This window comes from Desmodus rotundus, chromosome 2 (genome assembly GCF_022682495.2).
Source record: "Desmodus rotundus isolate HL8 chromosome 2, HLdesRot8A.1, whole genome shotgun sequence".
In the NCBI taxonomy this organism is placed as follows: Eukaryota; Metazoa; Chordata; class Mammalia; order Chiroptera; family Phyllostomidae; genus Desmodus; species Desmodus rotundus.
The window spans coordinates 141634043-141657413 of record NC_071388.1 but is presented as its reverse complement, the minus strand read 5'-3'; the positions used below and the strand labels follow the sequence as shown (position 1 = coordinate 141657413).

The window sequence follows — 23371 nt, the reverse complement described above, 5'->3', positions numbered from 1 at the left end:
GAATCTCTTGCCTAGTTCAGGGAAGGCACATGCGAGGTAGAACTGACAAATGCCTTTCTCCTTTCTCCTGCCACACACTTGGAAGCACTAAAATTAGAGAAATGTTACTCCATTGTGATTCAAAAAAACAAGTATAAAATACTAAAACCTGTGGCATAATGCTTCATATAAAGTGGTCTGACATGGTATTAGTCAGGATTCTCCTGAGAAACAGAAACAATGGGATGTGGAGGAGAGAGAGATTGGTTTGAAGGAACTGGCTCACACTGTTGTGGAGGCCGGCAAGTCCAAAATCTGCAGGTGGGCCAGTGGGCTGGAGACCCAGGAAGGAGGTGCAGTTCAAGCTCAAAGGCAGTTAACTGAATTACTTCTTGCTCAGGGGAGGTCAGCATTTTTTTCTATTAAGGCCTTCTACTGATTGGACAAAGCCCACGCTCATTATAGAGGGTAGTCTGCTTTACCCAAAGTCTACCAATGTTAATCTTATCTTAGAAAATACCTTCACAGAAACACCTGGAATAACGTTTGACCAAGTGTCTGAGTACTGTGGCTTATCAGATTGACACATGAAATTAACCATCACAAACATACATAAAAACATTTTCCAGGTTAAATAGTCACCTAAACTTTATGTTTCAGATCTTCATTCTCTATTAAATATTGGAATAATATTTCCCTTCTCTCCACAGAAACTCTATCAAGAAGCCTGGAATAAGGACAAAACCAACATCAGCATTCCCTCCGACACACCAGCTATGCTGCAGGCCCAAATCAATGCCTTGCAAGTCAGCAATGTAAGAGGCATAAATGTGAAGTATAAATGCCTTTATGAGACAACCTCTGTCAGCTTATGCAGTGTGTTATCGAAAAATTACCTGTCTTAGAAATGTTCTCAGCTTTTGGAGTTGCACACTTTCTCTCTCTCTTTTTAAAAAGATGATTTTATTTCTTAGAGAGAGGGAGAGAAACATCAATGTGCCAGAGGAAACATCAATCAGTTGCCTCTTGCATACCCCCCAACCGGGGACCTGGCCAGCATCCCAGGCATGTGCCCTGCCCAGGAATCAAACCAGCAACCTTTCAGTTCACAGGCCAGCGCTCAACCCACTGTGCCACACCAACCAAGGATAGACATGTTCTCTTTAGCTACCATTCCCAATGCAATATGAATGAAAATTCTCTTTAAAACGTTAGTTCAGATACATGGCCGAGTCCCTGCACTGCAGCATTTGGGATACCTGACTTTTATTAGTGTACTCCTTTCAGCCTTAAAATCATTGTCCTATGCCCAATGTTTACAGCTCATTTTCTTTGTATGTTGTTTGAGAATACTGAAATCCTAGTTAAATGCCTATTAGGCAAGAAAGTATTGCCTTTTTTGTATTGTCTCTATTGCCTTTTTTTCCTATTTTCTTTAAAAGGTTTTTGATTGATCCAAAACTTTCTTGTTTGGCATTTAAAGGCCATAAGTAAAGCCAAAAGACAACTTATAATTATATGCAAAGTGCAGGATATGTATGATATCTATGTCACGTCCCATCGACAAAGACCTCTAAAAAGACAAAAGTCAACATTAGGAAGAAAATCTAATTAGATCTTATGTGGTACCTTGTGAAGGTTCACAGTTGATTATTAGTTTTCATGTACTGGTAATGGGATTTCTTCAGATGTGGACCATATTGTGATGAATGCAAATATTCAAACGTTAGTTTGAATACAAGTGTTTAGATTTAGATGTTTAGCTGTTAGTTTTAGATGTTTACCTTTAAAAATTTAATCAGAAGTATCCTGTTTTCCACAAAGTAAATAACCAATAACCAGAAGAAGACCTCAGAAGTGACTGTTGTTTTTCTTAGGTTGCCTTTGTTGACATTATGCCTTATGGTTCACATGACTACTTTGGGTATATTCACTTATTTTCAATTCTTGTCATTAACCCTGTGTTTTCCCTCAATAGAAACTCTACCAGAAAGACTGGAATGAAGCCAAGCAGAAAGGCTATGACATACGAGCAGACGCCATTGAAATCAAGCAAGCCAAAGCCTCCAGGGACATTGCCAGTGAGGTACAGCTCCTGTCTCCTTGTGGTTTTTCTCCTCCATGCAACAAATAGGGAGAGTATTTTTCAAGAATTTAGGTGTTTTAAAAAAATCTTTGTAAACTATTGCATTTTGTCTTACACTAAAGACTGCATTTAAAAACATTAAAATGGGAAGAAAAACATTAAGGTAAACATAGAGGGGGTATATGTGATTTTACCCCCCAAATATTTATGACATTCTACATAAATATAAATCACAGATGAAAGTTTCAAACAAGCAGACTTAAGAATGTGATCACACTTTATAATCAAAAGGTTGTACTCAAGGCTTATGTATGATGCTCTCAATAACATTTTGATTCATTTAACAGTAATTTCAAAACTTACTAACAGTCAAAATAATTATCCTATCAAGTCTCCCCCCACCCCAGTTCCAGATTTTTAAGCCACCTTTGTTCCCTTTCTCCAGGTTCTTCTCTATTTTTTTATTTCATGTGTCCAGCTGTTTCTTCCTTCTTATTCCTCATTTTTATCTCTAAAAACCATAGCAGAGCACAGTATCTGCCTTATTCCCATTCGCTCCCTTTTGTCCAAACTTGCCTATGTTACCTAAATAAAGGGAAGAAAGAGAAATTCTTCCTCTAGTCCTAAGACACTTAGGATAAGTGTGGACCCGATGGAGACTCTTGCCCACAGGTATTACTACTGTCCCAACCTTGCTTTCCGTTCCTGAAACATGCACCCTGTCTGTCTCCTGAATTACACATGACTTTTTCCTACCTGAGGTACCTTCTGTATTCTCTGGGGACCATCTGACTTAATGTTCTACCTGCCAACCAACCTTGGGGACAATGGATACCCTTACTGTGCCTTATTTTCCCCATCTCAAATATGTGATAATAAAAGTACTACCATGTAGAGATGCGAAGATTAAATGAGCTTATAATTGCTACTGTCAACAAATTCAGCAATACCTTATCGATCAACCACATACATTAGAGGCACTCATAATAGTGTCTGGCATATGGTGATTACTCAGTAAATGTTAGCTATTATTATATTTTTATTACTCTTGTTCACCATACTGTTTCCCTCCTGATATACTCACGTCTTCTATAAAACCATCTAAATAGCCCTGTCTAATTTCCTTAAAGTGAGCTTATGTGTATAACAACTGCCAATGTTGAGCCATTTTACATTAAGAAAATATTCTGAAACATTTAATGAAAAATCCTCTTAATACCTTATTTTCATATCTCTTTTTATTTGATCTTCACAACTTCAGTACAAATACAAAGAAGGCTACCGTAAGCAACTGGGCCATCACGTGGGTTTCCGCAGCCTGCAAGACGACCCAAAGTTGGTATGGTCCATACATGCTGCCAAGATCCAGAGTGACAGAGAATATAAGAAAGCTTATGAGAAGTCTAAAGGAATTCACAATACACCATTGGACATGATGTCAATTGTTCAAGCCAAGAAATGCCAGGTCCTGGTTAGCGATGTTGATTATCGCAATTATCTGCACCAGTGGACATGCCTGCCCGACCAGAATGATGTGATCCAGGCCAAGAAAGCCTACGAGCTGCAGAGCGATGTGCGTATATTAGCTCCAGACTCTGGGGGAGACATGTGTCTGCGTGTTTGGTCACAGTGTGTTCCCTAGGGAATTAATTTAACTGGCAATCTTAATAGAACCTAACGTATTTTGTACATTTCATGATAGTAGAGGTTTTCTGAACTTTTTAAAAAATCTTATAGAGGATTCCTTCTCATGCGGCAAGGCCTTATACATCAAGATGAAAATCACTCTGCTACTCTATGTAATTAGGTAGAAAATTTCAGTCCCAGTTGCTCTGATCCTGTATATTTGCATTATCAGGTATCTAAATTTCAGAAAGATTAAGTATAAGAAAGTTTTAAATTTCAAGTTTATTTGATGCATGTAGGAAAACATATATTTATATTTTATAAAGAGAGAAAAGTACATATACACATAGCCATGAGTTTTTTCTCATTGTACGTGAACCTAAGGACATTTTTTTTCTAGATTCCTACAGCTGTTATTCCCAGTGGTACCTAAAAGACAGATTTCCAGTGATGAGCACAGCAGCTCGACCTTGATTTTATGTTGTTGCTATCTGTCATGCCCCAAATGCCCCTTATCAGCCCTGCTCCAATTCCTGTAGGATACTGGGAACTTCTCCCAGAGACGTGCACCAGAGACACAACACCCAAATGTTAACATTTAATGCTGACCCTTGAATTTTGTGGGATTGGCCACCCAGCTGACTTAAATAGAGACAGTGTGGTTTGCTGGCATTGTGCTCTGGTAGGCAAATTTGACTCTCCTGCACTCTGTGGTCCTCTCGTCATGCAGAATGTATACAAATCAGACCTGGAATGGTTGAAGGGTATCGGATGGTTGCCAGAGGGTTCTGTGGAAGTGGTGAGAGTGAAGAATGCCCAAGATATTCTCAATGAAAGGTTGTATCGTACAAGGCCTGAGGACCTCAAATTCACCAGCATTGCTGACACCCCTGAAGTCATTCTGGCAAAGACCAATGCTCTCCAGATCAGTGAGGTAAGTCAGGTTTATGACGTGCTCACACGCATTGAAGAAATCTCAGCGAAAATTCTAACTGTGAACTTTAAACTGCCCATACCAGCAGTAGACACTTGAAGATACATGCATCCAGATAGAATTTTATATAGTCCATCAATGAACAATATCCACATTTCATTTGCTTGGATAACACTTTGGTCAATACAAGTGTGGTGGGCATCTTCGTGCTTCACAGATTCTGATAGGCGCTTTAACACATTCTGAGACTTTGCGTATAATGCAGGTCAACCAGTTAATACCATGCTTGCCAAATAGCCACTTATTTCAGTCATGAAATAAGTTGAGAAGTCAAGAGGCAGCAATATGAGTCACTATGGTAGTTTATTGGAGCTCAGAGAGCCAGGACATTATCAGCAGTGTGGGTTGTTAAAGTTAACCGCGATGTGGGTTTACCTGTCTGATAAAGTACACGTGAATAAATGCAAAGGGGTCACTTCACCACTGTGTCTGACTCACTTTACATTTATATTACATTACACATAAATGTATTCCTCTTTGTAGTTACTATTGGCACTTTCTAAGTCAAAATATGTGATCTATATTTACATAGGAGAACCTCCAAAGAGGTTTTAATTGTCCTTATAATTTTATTCATATTGTAATTGACTTATTTACTAATCCATTATGCTTTGTTTTTCATTCTTACCAGCCGTTGTATCGCGAAGCCTGGGACAAAGAGAAGACTAATGTGAACGTGCCAGCCGACACTCCAGCGATGCTGCAGTCCAAACTCAACGCCATCCAGATCAGCAACGTAAGGCACCACACATCCACTTGGTTTGCACAGCGCTCTGCCTAACTGAACATTCCGGCCATGTGCTCCGGGGACAGTTCAGCAACGGGCATTTCCCCTCCGCTACTTTTACTTCTGGTCTTTAAGCGAATGTGTGTGAGTGCCTACATGTGTGTTTAAAATATGGAGATCTATGTCTTTAGATCTTTGTTGGAAGGAAGAATGCAGTGGTTTTGCCAAAACACAGCATAAGCATACATATGCATGTATAGTACTATTCAGTTCTCTTTTTAGTGGTCCGGCATTGATTTTTTCCTTTTAAAAGCCAAACAATATTTTTTCTCATTTTCACATGATTTACTGTCTCCTAAATTTCTTTGCTTAAGCAAAAGTTATTAGAGAGTACTAAATTTCATTAGAAATCTATTGGAACTTCAGTTCAATATGAAACCAGCCTATTTTATAAATCTTAAGGGGAGATTAATTTTCAGTGTAACTGTTAACATGTTCTTGAGCACGTTGGTAATGCTGACTCAGTAGCTCCCCCTTCAGATTGACTGTGGTATTGCAATCTCCATTTGCAGAAACACTATCAGCAAGCCTGGGAAGACGTCAAGATGACCGGTTATGACCTGCGTGCAGATGCCATTGGGATCCAGCATGCCAAGGCTTCCAGGGATATTGCCAGTGATGTAAGAGCTCCTCCTTGCCCAGCTTTAACAAACACTAACCAGCAGGCACACGGGGAATTAATTCCATCCTAATCTTTAACTTACTCCCTCAGGAATTATATTTAAGTAAAATCGAGGTCATTCTTATTAGAGTCTCGTTTTCAAATCCTGAATTCAAGAACAACGTTTACAACAATTTGATGATCTTCATGCGTCTGCTTAGTTCTGCTCTTCTTACGTTTAAGCACAAATTTTGATTTTCTTTCCAATACCTTCTCCATATAAGTTAATTTATAAGCACTTAGGGATTTATGGGTAGAAGGAATTCTGCTGCTGCTCAAAGTGTGACGTGCATAGGCGGTACCTGTGAAAGGGTTATGCAGTACATAAACAAGCATTTTTAAATGGCTATGTATTTGTTTTAGTGAGTGCTAGAAAAATACAGCTTTTATCCTATTTAGATAGAATTATAAACTTTAAAATAGAAATTAGGTAAGTTTACGCTTTAAAAATAAATTATGTGAACAAAGAATCAAGTTGACTTCAAGTATGAGGTACATGTGGCACGTTTGTGGTGTGTGAGGGTGCCGAACAGTGACTGAAGTGTGGGAAACACCGGACAAGCCTGGACCGGAGGACAATCGAGAAGCACAGTTCTCGCCTTAGAGGTGCTCACAGCGCCCCCAAGAGAGTCATGCAAGGGAATGGAGCTATTTTGAACAGGATGTGTAGAAAAACTAAGTTTGAATAAACAACTCTTCTTTCTTCTGTTTACATCCACCAGTATCTATATAAAACTGCTTATGAGAAACAGAAAGGTCATTATATTGGATGTCGCAATGCCAAGGAAGACCCTAAACTGGTCTGGGCAGCAAATGTGTTAAAGATGCAGAATGACAGGCTGTACAAAAAGGCCTACAATGACCACAAGGCCAAGATCTCCATCCCTGGGGACATGGTGTCCATCAATACTGCCAAAGAAGGCCAGGCGTTAGCAAGCAACATGGACTATCGCCAGTACCTGCACCAGTGGTCTTGCTTTCCTGACCAGAATGATGTGATCCACGCCAGGAGAGCATATGACCTGCAGAGTGATGTAAGTGTGTGCTTGTGAGGGGTGAGCCACTCCCCAGGGAGGAAGCCTTCCACAGCTTTGCCTAGGCACTCCTAGTACTTGAGAAGACACAACTCTCCCTACATAAAAGCTTGTCTTCAGTATATTACCAAGTTTATTAATTGCCTACCTCACTGCTGGGTTTATTCAGAAAGTTTTCATTGTCATTGTTAAGTTTTCCTTTTCATAATTTTTCTATAGATTTGTCACCATGTTCAGTGTTTGTAGTTTATTAGACATAAGAATTGTCAAGGTTCTTCAACTATATATTGAAGAAGGACAGGGCTGTCTTCCTGAAAATTAATTCAAAAAGTTAGCAGTGTGCTCCAGACTCACTAGTTTTCCTTAACTGGGTATGCTTCACAATATAGTGTTCTGAATGAACACTATATTTACAAATTATGAATCCCCTCAGGCTATTTATTTCTCCTATAGAAGGGATACCTTTTATAGATTATGTAAACTAGGTTCCCCTAAGATCCGAGAGATGCTTTCTCATAATGAATGAGCTTCCTACAGGAAAGTATACCCATCACTTGAAATGAATTGCCAACCTGTGGATATAAGGCATTTTCTAAAGAAGTGCAGTCTCTTCATTAATCTGAACTGTGTTAGTATACTGAGAGTGAAGAAGGGAAATTTCAAAATTTGTATGTAATCCTCTTTGAGAATCCCTTCTTTTGAATTCTGGATGTCTATCAAACTTTATACACTAAAACATATAATGCCATTCTTCATTGAGGTAGAAATTTTCCTACATTTTTCGCTTCTCTTACTACCTTTTTAGCCTTGCATGTGTATTTTATTAACTAGTTATTAAAATATCATTTTAAGAACACCATTGTTTTTAGTAAAATTAATAACTAGCATTTAACATAGAGCAATTTTATATGGTTAACCACTTACCTGTGTCTGGAGAAAGAGCTTTAGATAACCAAGAAAATGAAAATCCCAACTCAAAGGGAGGTGCTATCTTGGAAAAAGAAAACCCAATTAAAATCAAAATTGTGGAGATAGGGTAGGGATTGAAGTCTTAGTTACCTTTTAAAAATATGTATTAAACATACCATGTGCCAAGCATTGTGCTAAGCACTCAATATACAATTGTGAAGAAATAAGACCAAGTTCCTTTAGAGAACATTAGGGGTTTCACATTGATAACAAAGAATAGATGTTAGAGAATATCAGTAAGCATGAGATGGCTGAGAAGGAGTGATCTCTGGCCCTATGAGAGGCGGCAAAGCTAATCTAAGGAAGTGCTGATTTAGTAGGGATATGGAGAGAGAGTAGGAGGTGGCTTTGTGAGGAGGACTCAGAGGACTTTCCTGCCGGATGACCAACATGTGCAAAGGGGGCTGTATGCAAACCACACACTGAAAGGTCAACACAAGCAGAATGCACAAGTGAGTAACAGGTCGAGACTTGTGCTAGATCATCCCTCACCTTCCAGTTCATGTTAAAGATTTTTATCTTTATCCTAAGACTAATGGGAAGCCACAGGATGGGGGAATGCTGTGACATCAGGTTGGAATTACAAATTTTGACAAAATCATTCTGACTGCCTGGTGGAGAACTTACTGGAGAGTCCATTATTCTTGTTTTTAAAGTCCACATTGACTAGTATGATGATTACTTAATATTATTAAAAATTTTCCATGCATCCCCCAAGCAGAGAGCTCCTCTACATCTTTCTGCTTTTTAAAATGTGCGCCTGCACCCCAACATAGGCCCGCTGCAACAGAAAACAAGCAGAACAGAACACTGCTGTGCAAATGACAGCTTATGTTCATCAGGACAGTGCTCAGTGTCTAATATGGTCTGTGGAAGATAAAATATAACATACAAATTGCTTCCCTATTTTACTACAGTGTTTTTGAAACCTCTTCTAGCTAATCCTATTTTCTCTCACAGGCTATCTACAAGGCTGACTTGGAGTGGCTGCGCGGCATTGGCTGGATGCCTGAAGGGTCTCCCGAAGTCCTGAGAGTCAAAAATGCCCAGGAGATCCTGCGAGACAGTGTCTACCGGACACCGGTGGTGAACCTCAAGTACACGAGTATTGTCGACACCCCGGAAGTTGTCCTGGCTAAATCAAATGCTGAAAATATTAGTATTGTAAGTCATTTTCTCTATAATAAAATTAGATTCATCTTATAAATAAAGGAAATAACTTGGTAATCTAATAATAATAATATTGATGATCACAAAGATTTTAATAACTAATGTTGACAGGGTTGTCGTATTAGTACTTAATTAATTTTAAACAAAAAATTAAGCATCAATAAAAGGTATTAATACAGATTGCATATCAAATCTGAGTAACTTGTGTGAAAAGACTCAGGAAGTTTGTATTTTAATATGAAAAGATTTTGGATCAGAAAAATTGAAAGTTGTTTATTGGAACTAGCAAAAGTACAGATTATGAAGTAAGTTTGTTATTATTTGTTCTTTCCATAGCCAAAGTACAGAGAACTTTGGGACAAAGATAAAACTTCGATCCACATAATGCCAGATACTCCAGAAATTAATCTCGCCAGAGCCAATGCTCTAAATGTGAGCGATGTAAGTACTGCAACAGACTCCCTTTTTGTCTAAAAGTGACTCAGTTGGTGCTACTCCAGTGGACCTCTCCATAGCCAAGGGAGAGAAGATGGACTGGAGGAGGCAGGTGAGACTCCTTTCCATGGGGCCTGGACCAGGAGTGAGGAAAGGAGCAGGCCCTGGCTCGGAGGCACTGGGCAGGGTCAGTTACTGGTGAGCCAGGGCCAACATGAGAGAAGGAAGAAGGGAATAAGGACAAGAAAGATGAAAGGAATAAAGAGACCCACAAACAACAAAGGGGAATTAATGATAGAGTCAGATGAACTCAGAGTATGAGAATTCTTTGCAAAACTCTGCACATTAATTTTAATGAATCATAGTGATTTTTGTAGGAAATTACACATTACCAAAATTGACCTCAGAAAAAGAATAAAAGCATCCAGAAAGAAATTAAGAGGGTTATTAAAGACTTTCTTCTCTCCTCTCAAATGCTAAGGTCACCCAGATGATTTCACAGAATTCTTTATCAAAACTTTGAGGACAAACAAAATAAAACAAACTACCCTGGAGCCCAAAAGAAAGAAGAGCCACCACAGTTACCAAAACTTGTCAAAATAGTTTCACAAATGAAAACTAGACCAACAATAATGAGGAAGACCTTAAATAAAACATGAACAAATCAAATTCAGTTGTACATAAATATATAACACAAATGACTAGCTTTCATTCGGGAATTCCAAGGGGATTCCATATTCAGAAACCTAATTATGGAATAGGACAAAAGAGAAAAATCTGCTCATTTGATCAGATTCAAAAAGACATATGACAAAACCCAATATCTGTTATTTTTTAAAATCAAATCTTAGCAAAATAAGAATAAATGAGTATTTTATTGATCTAACTAAAAGAATAAATCTCAAATCTAAGGCCAGGCTCATGCTCAGTAACTAAGCTTCTCATTCAAGTCAGGAATAAAATAAGGAGGTCCACTAACATTCGTCCCATGCTTCTAGCTGAGTAAGCTTCTCTTTCAAGCCAAAATCATTGAGTAAGAATAAGGATAAGAGATAAATTTTGGAAAGGAAAAAGACAAAATTATCATATTTTCAGAATAACTCATTGCATGCCGGGGAGAAACAAGGGAATCAACTTAAAAATATGTTAGATAAAATGAGATAATTTAGTTACATGGCTAACTACACAGTTCAGCTATGTTCAAGGAGATACTGCCTTTGTGGGCCACAGAAGTTTCTTCTGTGTAGAATAAGTATGACCTTGGAAGAAGAACGCTATCTTAGTGCAATTCACCATCGTTTGAAACATTTGCATGGACAACAGTGTGGTGATTGTTTTGGAGGGGTGGGCAGAGGGACTAAATGGTTATGGAAAATAAATACAATTTTTTAAAATTCTATTCATAAAAATAATAATAATAATACATCTTGTGTGAGAAGCAGCCTGGCAAGCAGATTCCTCACCATGTGCCAAACTGTGCACCATCAGCTCTATTATAATGAGCCCCTTGGGAGCTAATGTTTTCAAGGATTGAGAAAAACACCAAAAATTTAGGGCACTGCTACCTTTTGGGGGGGACCTGAATCAGTATCATGGTGCAGAGTACTCTTATCAAGTGACTGGAGGGAGAGGCAGTCAGCTCTTCATTTCGGCATGGCCTCCTCAGCAATTTGGTTTGATCCAGAAGCATCTGTGGCAGGAAAATTCTAGAAGTCTCATGTGTTCTCTTTCACATGATGAATTTCTCAGTTGGAAATACCAGAACCCTAGCATTGATATGATGATATAAGCAAGGCTAATATTTGAAACTATGCCAAAAGTAAAGTTATTAACCTTAGATATTTAGCTATTAGACAGGTAGATATTAATGAGAATGGCTTGTGTTTTGGAAGAAAGCAAACATCCTACTTGCATGTTAACCAAAATGTACATTTTTATATATGGTGTCACCATTATTATAATCGTTATAAAAGCCGCTATTTAAAACCCTCTCCATCATTTAGAAAGCACAACAGTTTTAGAATGTTTGTACACAGTTTTAAAGGTAACCAGGCAAATTCATTTTAAATTGATGCATTTAATCTTCAAATTAATCACATGAGTAAAATATGGTTATTTTATTTTATCAGATAGGAATGATGAGACTTTAAACGATTAAGATATTTGTCTGTGTTCTCAAAGTTAGTAGATGAAGTTTGTTCTCAAGCCAGATATTGTTTTAGTTCAAATAAAAAAGATATTTGGCCCTGGCTGGTGTGGCTCAGTGAATTGAGTGCTGGCCTGCAAACTGAAAGGTTGCCAGTTCGATTCCCAGTCAGGGCACGTGCCAGGATTATGGGCCAGGTGCCCAGTTCGGGGATTGCAAGAGGCAACTGACCAATGTTTCTCTTGCACATCAATATTTCTCTCCCTCTCTTCCTCCCTCCCTTCCCCTCTCTCTAAAACTAAATAAATAAAATCTTTTAAAAATATACATTTGACCATATAAGCAAACAAAAAGTAAGCCATAAGAAAAATGATGTAATAATATATGTAATAAAATAAAACATAAATTAAAATAACATGACAAGTTTTCATTGAATGTTCTCTAGTATAATACATTTAAATGTGAAGAATACTTTTTATTTTGCACAGAAAACAATGTCAATTGTGAAAATAGGCCCACCCAAATTCCTGCAAAAGCTTGAATAAAAATTCCTATAAAACATATCAATGCTTACAAAGACAAAATTTGCCTGAGAACTCATGGTTCAGATATGCAAAGGCCGTGAAATTCCTGACAATTGAAATTCACCTGTCCTTTCTGCACTGTTCAAGATCCCATACTGATGGGTATGTTTTCTAAATTATACATGTAAATTACTCTTATTTCTGAGTAATTTTTGACATTGTCAATACAGAATGTGCCTATTTAAATATGAACATATATTTTTTAAGTTATCTGTAAACTAGTCACTTTATTAATTAACTTCTCTTTACAAACAAAAAGACTACATTTTTTTAAAATGTCTATTAATTCCCAATCGTGCTTTAGCAGGAACTTCTAACATCCCCAAACAATGTGCGTCCTCAGTCGCATAAGATCTAGGAAATCATATTGGGGGGAAAACCCCACAAATGTAAAAAGTTTATAATTCTGAAGATTACAAAATTGAATTTAATTTTTAAATTGAATTATTGAATTAAAGAAATTCAATAATAGCCCATTAATGCCTGACCATACATTTACCCCAAAGCTAGCAATACCAGAAGCAACTAAACTCTTTTACATAAATCGTGAACAACTTCTTCGAGGCTATGGCTCAAATTAAAAAGAAAGAACTCTTGTCACGCCCAGATACTTGGATTCCGACCCGATTTTATATTTCAGTGCCAAATGCAGAATGATTCCTTCATCTATTCTCTTTTCTTTACCTGGTTCTGGGACTTCGAAACTGTATCCCTCTAATAATAATTCCATGAGAGCCCTTGGCTGTATTGGTGGATCTGAACCTGGAATGATGCCTTTTGTTCTCTCCAGAAAATTTACCGTGAAGGCTGGGAGGAAATGAAGATGAGCTGCGACGTGCGGCTGGATGCCATTCCAATACAGGCCGCCAAGGCTTCCAGGGAGATTGCCAGTGACGTAAGTGTGGCCTTGTTTAACGTCTCCATTCTTTAAGCAAATGCCCTAGGTGCATCAAGAGAACAAACTGTGATCCATCTGCTTTGTTTTTGTGTCTCCAGTATAAATACAAGCTTGACCATGAGAAGCAGAAGGGCCACTACGTGGGCACCCTCACAGCCAGGGACGACAACAGGATCCGGTGGGCCCTCATAGCTGGCAAGATTCAGAATGAAAGAGAGTATCGGCTGAACTGGGCCAAATGGAAGACGAAGTTCCAAAGCCCTGTGGATATGCTTTCCATCTTGCATTCGAAAAAATGCCAGATCCTGGTCAGCGACATTGATTATCGCAACTACTTACACCAGTGGACATGCCTGCCCGACCAGAACGACGTGATTCAGGCCAAAAAAGCCTACGAACTGCAGAGCGATGTGAGTGGCCTGCATTTCAGGATGAGCTCTTCTCTATTTTGCCATGACTCCCAGAAAGTTTATGTCATTAAGTCCTCATGTCATAACTTTATGTCTTATATACAGCCAAGAATTTGGTTTTAGTTACACCGTATAGTATGATATCAAAATCATCTCTAGACTTGGTGTCAAGAAATAAATGGTAACATGAATGTAGTTCTTAGTCATTACAGGGTAAGGACAATTATATTATTTCTATAGAATTTAAGTGGCAACAGAGGTTTATATCATAAGTAAAATATTGGCAGTCCATGGAGAGGACGTTGGCACAGACATGCTTTTTAGTTGACACAATGTGTAAAAATTTTGAGGTTGCCGAGGTTTTTAGACCAGGACATTTTGTGTGCAAGTCTAGGGTTCCCCATTTCTCTTGAAAAATCAGAGGATGAAGCTCTGAGTGTGTATTAGCCCTGACAACAATAACCTGTAGCTGAATTGCAGTTAATGTCTTTTAAATAAAAAGTATGTCCTTTATTTTATCATACCATCTGGCCTCCTAATTAATCACTTATGTTACCTTCCTGGCTGCTTGAGTGTATCATGCTTAAATTGTATTTCTCCATCAGACCCATGGACAGAACAAAGGACTGTGGCTAGGGTTGCTGACTTGACCCTGGCCTTGTTTTCACAGGCTATTTACAAGGCCGACTTGGAATGGCTGCGTGGGATCGGGTGGATGCCCAACGACTCCGTCTCCGTCAATCATGCCAAATATGCCGGGGATATCTTCAGTGAGGTGCTCCTGCATTTTCTCTTGCCATCTTTTATCCTGAACGACTGAATAGAAATACACAAGCCACAGTTTAGCCATACCCTACCAACAATTCCAACAATTTCAACAATTTCAATTGCTGTCATTTAAGCCAAGAGTACATTTTTTCCCAAAATAATCTCTACTGCTGCTATGACACTATAGGACCACATCCATAATACAAAGTCCAGCACACTCACTGATGCTTGGGACTGTATAAATGAGAAACTTATTTTGGCAGCAATAGGAAAATATTTGAGAGAAGTTTGTCCAGTTGGTAAAATGTGTTGAGCATATCATGCACATAAGATATATAATGATCTATAAGGTGTATAATGATCCATTACATGACTTTGGGAGCTAAGCAAACCTGCTACTTTAAAATCTGTGGGAGATATAAGAAGCCAGCCCGTTTGTTAAAAAATAGCATGCTAAGAAGAAAGCCAAACTGCCAAGAAGACACCATTTGGATATGGCGCTCTATGCTTCTAGCAGAAAAGGATCCTTAAATTTAGCCTGTCGTTCTCAGCTCACATAGGACCAGTGACAACAACTGTCTGTTTTCTTTCCCATAGAGTAAATATCGCACAAAAGTCGAAACGCTGAACTTTACTCCTGTGGATGACAGAGTGGATTATGTCACAGCGAAACAAAGTGGGGAGATCCTAAACGATGTAAGTACTTGGCTGTCATTCTAAAATTGCCCAGTCCTATAGATGTCACCTCCAAAGCTTCTCCGCCTACTTGCACTCAGCATGCAATCATCGCCTGGGATACAGACGTAATCACTGAGATCATTGATGCTAGCTAGCATTTGCTTACGTTTTGTTTTCTTAGCATCAAGTGACTTACCCCTTGCCTCTTGTTTCCAGATTAAATACCGGAAAAATTGGAATGACACCAAATCAAAGTACACCTTCACAGAAACCCCCCTGCTGCACACTGTCCAGGAGGCGGCCCGGATACTGGACCCGGTATGGCTTTTACCCGGATGTCTGGGACTTCGTGTGGGAACAGAGGGCCTTGTCATAACTGTCAGAGATGTGTGCACACGATGTATCCCTCCACGGTGACCTCTCAGTTTAATGCTTCACTGTGGCCCTCTTGTCTTCTAGTACCTCTACAAGGAAGTCTGGGAGAAACAAAAAGCCACAGGTTACATCTTGCCTCCGGATGCTGTGCCCTTTGTCCACGCCCATCACTGCAAAGACGTTCAGAGCGAGGTAATTGATTCCTCCTGCTATGGGCACACTTTGAGAAGGCTGGAACTTGCTCGCGGGGCACCCCAGCTGTGCCAACGCACAGCACAGTGGGGTGTGCCTTGTCGGCTGATGGGGGTGCCTGCTCCCTTCTGGTCAGTTTCCCATGGGCTTTGGGAGTTCCTTTGTTTCTTCCCTTGGCTTTTTCAAAGGCTAGTGTTTGATGCTTTTACTTTTTCTTCTTTCTTTATTTTTTTAGTTTCAGGTGCACAACGTAATGATTTGATATTTGTGTATACTGTGAAATGATGACCACAATGAGTCTGGTTAACATTCATCACCACCTTCACTTTTTCTTCTATTCCCTGACTTTCCTAAGATCTCCAGGCCTTCAAATATAGTATTGCCAGAATTAGAAAACGAATGCCTTTTTTCTCATTTTTAAGTCGATGAATTCTTATCTTTATTTATTTGTTTCAGTGTTTTTTGTTATTTATTCTCGGGTGGGGGGGTGTGGCACAAAAATCTTGGGGGCTGAATTTGATGACATTCAAAGTCCCTTCCGCCCTGTGTGCTTGTAAAAACTGAGGGAATCTCTGTGCTTCGTCCCACCAGCTGAAATACAAAGCTGAACACGTAAAGCAAAAAGGTCATTATGTGGGTGTTCCGACCATGAGAGACGACCCCAAGCTGGTGTGGTTTGAGCACGCAGGCCAGATTCAGAACGACAGACTCTACAAGGAGGACTATCATAAAACAAAGGCCAAAATCAATATACCTGCTGACACGGTGTCGGTGTTGGCCGCCAAGGAGGGGCAGGCTCTTGCCAGTGACATTGATTACCATCATTACCTGCACCAATGGACATGTCATCCTGACCAAAACGACGTTATTCAGGCAAAGAAGGCCTATGACCTACAGAGCGATGTGAGTGGTTTTCATTTCGTAATTATCCAGAAACATATGTTGTAGCCTGCGGATTGTAAGCAGCATGCGGGAGCCACCACTCTTTGAAAGTTGAAGCCGTAAATATTTAGTTTGTTCCTGGAGGGGACGGAAGCTGGATGCAAAGTAGAGGAGGGTCAGGCGCAGGGGTTGTGTGACCGCATTGCCGACTGGCTGCATTTCTGAACTGATTTCAAGGTCATTTTTTTAAAAGCCTGCTGCTTTCATACCATCTCGCATTAGCAACTCATCACTCACATTTGCATGAAAAATTATCAGCTGATATAAGACAATAATTGGCTTGGGTGGGAATTGAGACCGAATTGGGATTTTGACTACACTGCCTGATAGAATAGTCATGGCCCTGGAAATGTCCCATCCTTGCTTTGCCAGGCATGTCATTCCTCAAGGCATTTAGGAAGTAGTTGCTTGCAAAGAATCAAAGCAAAAGGGATGCAAAATACCGATGAGCCACATGAGGGCCCAGAATTTCTCATGTGGAGCTGTGGTACAGCGAGGATAGAGGATGTGACTTAGGCCGCCTGGCACTGAAGCCTGAATCAGGATCTCTTCCTGACACCAGAGGTCTGTAGGGAACAGAAACGATGCATTGGCACCGTGCTCAGGTGCCCCAAGGAGCGAGTTTTCCTGGGTCTCCTCACCACTACCAAACCAGAAACAGAAAGACTGCCTGTAACGCAGGTGCTGAACTTAACCCTCCCACCTCCCAGGGTGCGAAGGACCATTGTGGAACTTGAATCAGATTAGTAACTCCTCATCATTTGTTGTGGCTGAGCTGGGAGAATCCAGGAGCTGGGCGGGGAAGTGTAGAGCAAGCTTAACTTGACACAGACTGAAATCCCCCTACCCTATAATCCATGAGCATTTACTCGTGTAATTTCCTTTATTCTAAATGTCCCATGGACTTCTATGTAACTAAATATACTAAGTTTACTTAAAATGACCACTTCCTTGGTAAAACCTTCGTTTACATTCACAGCTGTAAACGCCGGCTCCCTGCCCTTAACCCCAGGGCACTGAGCGGTCTTGCTCTCACAGCACTCACACTTCCCGCTTTGGAAATGCATTCTCTCTGTGCCTGGGCTCCTTTCGGATGCTTATCCCTCAAAGCACCCAGCACAGTGCGCCATTCACAGTGAGAGGTTCAAATATTGCTCAGTTGTACAGATGAATCACAAGTCAATCAGTGAGACAACAGCTACAAGAGATTGAAATCCTTTAAAAGCTGAAGAAATTTTTTATATTATTTTTTTATCCTTACCTGAGGACATGATTATCAACTTTAGAGAGAGGGGAAGGGAGGGAGAGAGAGGGGGAGAGAAACATTGATGTGAGAGAAACATTAATCAGTTGCTTCTTGTGCACCCCTACCGGAACCCACTCTCAACCCAGCATGTGTCTCGACCGGGAATCAAACCTGTGACCTTTCAGTTTACGGGACCGTGCTCCAACCAGCTGAGCCACACTGGCTAAGGATGAAGAAATTGTTTTTAATCTGCTATCTGTAACCTTGTGTCTGGCTCACTTTTCCCTGCATCACGTCTCTCCTCCTGCTCTCAGATTGTCTACAAAGCTGACCTGGAGTGGCTCCGAGGCATTGGCTGGATCCCCCTGGATTCTGTGGAGCATGTGAGGGTTACTCAAAACCAAGAACTGGTGAATCAGGTACACAAGGCCTGTTATTCTTACCTAATGCCTGGCCTCCTTACCTACCATGTAGGGATAGGTACTCTATAGGGGGACACCTGTCTGCATCATCTCTATTTCTTTGCAGGTGAAATATAAGAAGGCTGCCCTTGACAACTATCCTAACTTCACAAGTGTGGTAGATCCTCCAGAGATTGTCCTGGCCAAGATTAACTCCGTCAATCAAAGTGATGTGAGTTTGCTTTGTGTGCAATGAGGCACATAGACTGGGAGCTAGCTGTGTATCACCGAACAGAGTGGCTTGTGAGGAAATTGAGGGGGAAGGGGTTACAAGATAATCTTTGGGAGAGAATGTCTTAAAAGCCACTAGTAGGTGGTATAACTGTATCCACTTTCAGATATCCATGTTTTTGTCCAAGTTATTCTACTGTATTAGCTGACACGGACTGAAATTAGTCCATTTTAATCTCTTGTCCATTTGTTCATTTCAATCTCTAAATAAATGTAAACATTATATCTTGCTTAGGTAGACCTATAGAGCTTTAAATATAATTCACAGTAATTAAAGGTTTGGTTTGGTTTTGTTTTCTCTCCTTAGATAAAATATAAAGAAACATTTAATAAATTATTAAAGGGCAAGTATACATTTTCACCGGAGACACCGTACATCACCCACTCCAAAGACATGGGAAAACTTTACAGTACTGTAAGTTCCATTTTATGTGATATATGACTCAGTTCCTAAGCTCTTGTCAGTATTCATATTCTTGGATGATTTTGTGAGCAACTGAACTTTGAAGATCTATTATTTCTATTGTGTTCAGTCTTGTTTATTAAAAAATAGCACACTAATCAGACCACATAGCATTTGTTCAGCTGGGGGTTTTTTTGAGCTGCTGTGCTGTGCAGAGCACTGTAGGAGGCGCTGAGGAGCTAATGTTCAAATGAACAGGCCCTTCGGGAATTCACACAAGTGAGAGGAACAGACACACAAACAGATAGATAATAATGCAACACGTGCTATATCAGCTCTGGGTGCACACAGGACAGAGCAACTACCATCAGAGAAGAGACAGAAAAGTTGGCTAATTCCCCAGCAATCATGTACAAACATTTCCAATCAAGGAAAGGAGGACTTGGGTAATTTAAAAGATGATATAAGTGTGCATGCAGTGTGCATGCGTTCAATCTCAGTGGGAAACAGTCTTCAGCGATTCTCTCCCTAGGAGCAAATTTGTTTTCATTTTTATTAGAACTGTAGCTATAGTTAACCTTAGTTATAGTGCCTCAGAGTTTGTAGATTTCATTTGCAATAAGCCAAAAGACTGCCTTGTTCTTAGTTAGGCACACTAACAGTTGTAAATAAAGATTTAAGCTTTGCCCTTAAGCATAGATATTTTACCTTGATTTTGCCACTTTCTTTTTAGTGGTATCTGAAAGCAAAATTTGTTGACACACATTTCTTTGTTCTAGATACTGTATAAAGGGGCGTGGGAGGGAACCAAGGCCTACGGCTACACCTTGGACGAACGCTACATCCCCATTGTTGGAGCCAAGCATGCTGACTACGTGAACAGCGAGGTTGGTAGCACTTTATCCTCTCATAGATTTGAGAGTCTTTACTGGGGAACAAGGATTGGTTAGAAAATCCCAGTGGTTCTCAACGCTGAACCTATTCCACAGCTGAAATACAAAGAGACGTATGAGAAGCAGAAAGGCCACTACCTGGCTGGAAAAGAAATCAGTGAGTTCCCTGCGGTGGTCCACTCTCTGGATTTCCAAAAGATGAGGAGTGTGGTAAGCAAAATTCACTTTAACTTTATTTCTGATCTGCCTCTGGGTTCCAGATTAGCTGCAGATGGGGTGGTGAAGAATGAGGCAATCTGAGGCTCTCCCCCACCTCTGCCAGTTAGCCTGTGATGGCTTTGAGTCCCCTCCTTTCCCTCCTCCTTCAACACCACACAGTGGGGGCTCTGTATTTGACCACACGGTCAGTTTTTGCCCTGTGTCATATAAGGATGGGGATTTTTTTTAAAGAATATATCAAAGCATTGTTTGTTTAACATCTGTCTATCCTCAAGGTATTGATCTATATTGGAAATAAGACCCTAAGAGTTTGACCTAAATATTTTACATTTTCCTTTCTTATTTTTGTCTTTAAAAAAATATTACTCTTTAGTTGAACTACCGAAAAAATTATGAAGACACCAAAGCAAATGTTCATATCCCCAATGACATGATGAATCATGTGCTGGCCAAAAAGTGTCAGTACATTCTCAGTGACCTGGAGTACCGGCACTACTTCCACCAGTGGACATCTCTTCCAGAAGAACCCAATGTTATCCGGGTCCGAAACGCACAGGAGATCTTGAGTGATGTATGTCTCTTCTGCAGCTGAACCTAATTACAGGCTTCACCCAGCCCTACCTTGCACCCCACCCCCTGCCATGCTCTAATTATCCCCATATTCATAAACCCTTATGCTATCCAACACACAATAGCATGAGTAACCACTTTTTGGTGTAATAATTCCCTCTGAGCAATAGACACCTATGTTTAATATTTAGTCTGTTGAAAATGAGACTAAAACTTAGCTACTGTCCTCCTCCTAAGCTTCCACAGGCCAGAGTATTACAAACCTCCCAGCTATTGAGAAGTCCACACTGTGACCACTGAGCACCATGTGCAACCAAGAGCTGATAGGAAATCATCAAAATGTTCAATTGTAAATTCATTTAGTACCTATTATCTTTCACCATTTCTTCCTTGCAGAATGTGTATAAAGACGACTTGAACTGGCTGAAAGGCATTGGATGCTATGTTTGGGACACACCCCAGATCCTCCAGGCCAAGAAATCCTATGACCTCCAGAGTCAGGTGAGCTGGGCTTCCTAGACTAACTAACTGTCTGTGGACCAAAGGAGCCCATGGTGCTCTCAATGGGGCATTGGCAAGGTTCTCCCTGTGTCCGGGCAGAGAAAGCTGCTCTAACAGTGCATGATCAAAGGCAACCAAAGGCCCCCTGCCCAGTAAAACCTCTCCTGGTGGCCTGCTCTGGTGCTGGATCTTTTCTGGTTAAGTCTCTCAATAGTTTAAGGCATTAGACATTTCTAACAGAAAGTTATCTGGGAAGTGTTTCATAGTAAACCAGTCTTGAGCATCAATACCTTGGTCAATCAGGTTGACTGGTAGGTAGTAGAATGCAAATGCATTCTTTGACCATAGGCAGGTAAGCTGTAAAGTAATAAAATAGATATTTGGGAAACCTCCCAGCCCACGGTTCAGCTCTGACGGGGCAGACTAATAGAATGGCGGAACCAAGGGGCTGCAGTCGGGTGGAGCGTGGGCATGGGAGAGACAACAAAACGGGGCGGGGCCGGCAAAGATCCGGGCCTCACTCTCGGTCAGGAGCAGCTGCTGGTCTGACAGCCACACGGAGTCTGCAGGGCTGTGCAATGGCAGCCTCTGTGGTAGGATTAAAGCAGGAAGCCAGGCTACCGATGAGAGCACATCTAAGTTGGCACAAACGGCCAAAGCTGACTGCAGACCTGTATTTTACCATTTTAGATGACTTTTGCTTTTCTTCACAGCTACAATACACGGCATCAGGTAAAGAAAATCTACAAAATTACAACTTGGTCACAGACACACCACTGTACGTGACTGCTGTTCAAAGCGGCATTAACGCCAGCGAGGTGCGTCTTTCTTGTCTTTTCTCCTGAACAAGCCATCATTTGTGTCCACACGTTTTACAACAGAAAAGAATAACCCGCCTTTTTTCATCTGTAGGTGAGATACAAAGAAAATTATCATCAGAATAAGGACAAATATACAACAGTACTAGAAACAGTGGATCACGACCGGATCAAAAATCTGAAGAATCTTTACAGCAGTGTGAGTGGAGTTTTTTTCTCTCTCATTTGAGCTACCCGCCCCCTTTCGAGTCAATAAGAAAATAAAAGGGATAGGCCTTTACTCCCAAAAGTTTGTCCAGTTTTTTCTCCTGGACCTTCAAATTTCTACTTTATCTCATAAATCCTCCCAGTTACAATTAGATGAGCCCCAATTTGAATATTGCACTATTTTATACATTTGACACAAATTCAGCCACTTCTTCCACATTGCAGGCAGGTACTGTTGAAGCTATTCTTTGTTGATCTTGAACTTGTCCTTCTCTGGCTTCTCTAGTAGCCAGTGGCTTACAGACCAACCAAGGCACTCTTTTTCCTCATCTCAACTGATTAAATTCAACACACATTTTTAAAACTTCATTTGGGAATAATTTGAGATTTTCAGGAAAGTTTTAAAAATATTGCATAGAATTCCCCATAGTTCTTTTCTGTAACACAGTGATCAAAACTAAGAAATTAACATTGCTGGAATGTTAATTACAGACTTGATCTAGATTTCACCAGTTTTTCCACCAAAGCTCTTTCTGTTCTGGTGCCCATCCAGGACACCCCATTGCACTCGGTTCTCGTGACCCCACAGCCTCCTCTAAACCATTCGTTTCCCAGCCTTTTCCTCATCCTTTTCTGATCATGGCTTGTTGGGAGAGTACTGGTCGGTTATTTTGTGGAATGTCCCTCCTTTGGTTTTATATGAAGTTTTCACACAATTAAATTAAGAGCACTTTTGGTGAGAATAAGACAGGTCCTGACTGGTGTGGCTCAGTGGGCTGGGTGTCATCCCACAAAGCGAAAAGTCACCAGTCCGATTCCTGGTCAGGACACATCCCCAGGTTGTGGTCCAGGTCCCGCATCGGGAGTGTGCAACCACTCCGTGTCTATCTCACACATTAATGTTTCTCTCCCTAAGTCCCTCCCTTCCCCTCTTTCTATACATAAGCATATAAAATATCTTTTAAGAAGAACACAGAAGTGATGCGCCCTTCTCAGTGCATCACCGAAGGTGGTACGTGATGTCAGTAACTGGCGATGTTGTCCTTCATCACTTGGTTAAGTGGCTCTTTGATGAGCTTCTCCACCAT

At 40.4% G+C, this 23371-nt stretch overlaps 1 protein-coding gene across 15 annotated transcripts in view; it reads left to right on the top strand.

Annotated features, from left to right (window-relative positions):
* NEB (nebulin) overlaps positions 1-23371 on the top strand; it is a 197269-nt gene that overhangs the window by 107584 nt on the left and 66314 nt on the right. For all 15 annotated transcript variants that reach the window (XM_053918664.2, XM_053918673.2, XM_053918671.2 and 12 more), the window contains exons 83-107: positions 690-794; positions 1958-2065; positions 3327-3638; positions 4422-4625; positions 5317-5421; positions 5985-6092; positions 6856-7167; positions 9097-9300; positions 9643-9747; positions 13262-13366; positions 13468-13779; positions 14450-14554; positions 15145-15243; positions 15442-15543; positions 15685-15792; positions 16384-16695; positions 18295-18399; positions 18509-18613; positions 18980-19087; positions 19855-19962; positions 20065-20178; positions 20561-20758; positions 21154-21258; positions 21972-22076; positions 22171-22275. In XM_053918664.2, the coding sequence (XP_053774639.1) occupies positions 690-794; positions 1958-2065; positions 3327-3638; positions 4422-4625; positions 5317-5421; positions 5985-6092; positions 6856-7167; positions 9097-9300; positions 9643-9747; positions 13262-13366; positions 13468-13779; positions 14450-14554; positions 15145-15243; positions 15442-15543; positions 15685-15792; positions 16384-16695; positions 18295-18399; positions 18509-18613; positions 18980-19087; positions 19855-19962; positions 20065-20178; positions 20561-20758; positions 21154-21258; positions 21972-22076; positions 22171-22275 (3759 nt within the window). The remainder of the gene's footprint in view (positions 1-689; positions 795-1957; positions 2066-3326; positions 3639-4421; positions 4626-5316; positions 5422-5984; positions 6093-6855; positions 7168-9096; positions 9301-9642; positions 9748-13261; positions 13367-13467; positions 13780-14449; positions 14555-15144; positions 15244-15441; positions 15544-15684; positions 15793-16383; positions 16696-18294; positions 18400-18508; positions 18614-18979; positions 19088-19854; positions 19963-20064; positions 20179-20560; positions 20759-21153; positions 21259-21971; positions 22077-22170; positions 22276-23371) is intronic.